Genomic DNA, 1,907 nt, shown 5'->3' with positions numbered 1-1,907 from the left:
AATAATAATCACAATTTTTTTCAAAAATAATGATTCACATATATTATAAACACAAAGGATTAATAATATCATAAACTCGAACAAAAAACCTAATGGCGGCAAGGCGGTGAAACGCTTGGCGCGACGTGAAGGAAGGCCCAGAAGGTCGACAACAACTCAGACCAGTAGAAATCGGCAGCGAACCGGGCAACAATGGTATGACAGAAAATGTCAAGAGGGGAGAGATCCCCTCCTATCGAGATACGGTGGCAGGAAAGGGACAGAGCAGCCACGAGACAGAGGAACATAAGAGCGCAGGACCAGTGCTAGGAACTGCCTAGCAAACAGGCTTAGAAAATGTCAAGAGGGGAGAGATCCCCTCCTATCGAGATACGGTGGCAGGAGAGGGACAGAGCAGCCAGGAGACAGAGGAACGGAAGAGCGTAGGACCAGTGCTAGGAACTGCCTCGCAAACAGGTTGCCTACAATCTATCATCAAAGAAACAAAAAGATACGAATTCGGTGCCTGCCATGTGCAATGGAGAGACCCAGATTCGTGATTCCAGCAAATAAACTGGAAAAGTACAGAAGCTATATGAGGGATCATGCCCTTATCTGCAAGTTCGTAGGAGTCTGGCCGTCAGAAAGAGATCTTACCAAGTGGATTCAGCAAAAATGGCAGCCCCAAGGCCACATCGAGCTCAAGCTGGGAGCGAAAGGCTTCTTCACGGTAATCTTCTTTAACCTGCAAGATAAGGAAAAGGTATTTGAAAATGGCCCGTATTTCTATTACAATGCTGGTTTGTTCATGCGTTTCTGGGAAGAATGCTACAACCCTGATAAAGAAACCTTTCTAGCTGCGCCTGTCTTGGTTCGCTTATTCGGGCTCCCCATAGACTTCTGGGACCCAAAAATCTTGGAGGGGATAGGAAACTCCATAGGTAGCTTCGTGAAAATAGTAGAAACCATGAAGAAAGGAAGATACACCTCGTACGCAAGGATCTGTGTTTATATGAACCTAACAAATCCAATCCCAGACACCATAGAACTTGAATATCATGAAGATGTTTGGTAGCAGAACATAGACTACGAACACATCCCGTTTAGGTGCTGTAGGTGCCATGTCCATGGACATCTGGCAAAGGAATGCCTGATAACACGGGAGGAAGAAGAAAGTAGAAGTTCCCTGAAAAAAAAAGAGAGCCAACAGATCAGGAGGAATACCAAGAGGTGAAAAACAAAAAGAGAGTAAACAAGGAAACCCCCTCGAAAGGAAGGCAGGAAAAACAACCAGCCCCAGAAAAACCAAACAGCTTTGCAGTTTTGCAAGTAGATGATGAAGAGGAAGATCAACCCATGGAAAATCAAGAGGATAAGGGGTCGGACAGTAGTGAGAGCAGCGAAAGAAACCACTCAAAAAGAAAAGCCCCAAGCGAGCCAACAGAGAAAGGTAAAGAACAAGAAGAACAAGTCGAACAGATGGATACAGACCAAGAGAATAGCAGAGAAGACCTAAGCCAAGAGGAAGTAGTCTTGAGAAAACTACTGAACGAATGGAAGAACCTGGATGAGAGGTTTATCTCGGAAGAACAAAGGAGGCTGTACGCGGAAACCTTCCAGCAATATAAAGCAAAACTTGGAAAAGGCAAAGCCTCACCAGAAGAATCCCAAGAGACCCAACAGGAAAGCAGACCTGAACAGCAAGGACAAAGTAAAGGGGGGAAAAAAGAGGAAGAAAAAACCTTAAGGACTCTATCCAACTCATGGGCGAAATGTTAGTCAATACAGGAAGAGTGGTCCCGCTATCAGCGGTATTCCAAAACCTATCCCAAGTTAACCAATGATTTTGACATCTTGGAATATTAGAGGCTTAAACAACAAAGGAAAACAGAGACATCTGGCAGCAAGACTGAAGAAGGACAAACCCC

At 44.8% G+C, this 1,907-nt stretch overlaps 1 protein-coding gene across 1 annotated transcript; it reads left to right on the top strand.

Moving 5' to 3' along the window:
• Positions 1-517: 517 nt before the first annotated feature.
• On the top strand, positions 518-1,054 carry LOC149248759 (uncharacterized). Its single transcript, XM_089450971.1, has one exon. The coding sequence runs from the start codon at positions 518-520 to the stop codon at positions 1,052-1,054; it is 537 nt and encodes a 178-aa protein (XP_089307097.1).
• Positions 1,055-1,907: the final 853 nt, after the last annotated feature.

Source organism: Pinus tabuliformis, chromosome 7 (assembly GCF_031772625.1).
Source record: "Pinus tabuliformis cultivar Carrire ecotype Pingquan chromosome 7, CPIR1, whole genome shotgun sequence".
Lineage (NCBI taxonomy): Eukaryota > Viridiplantae > Streptophyta > Pinopsida > Pinales > Pinaceae > Pinus > Pinus tabuliformis.
Note: the sequence above shows the minus strand (reverse complement) of the source record. Positions and strands in the feature narration are given on the sequence as shown.

What these genes read in the sequence shown, in the direction of transcription:
- LOC149248759 (XM_089450971.1), top strand. Translation starts at nt 518, where the DNA reads ATGGAGAGACCCAGATTCGTGATTCCAGCAAATAAACTGGAAAAGTAC.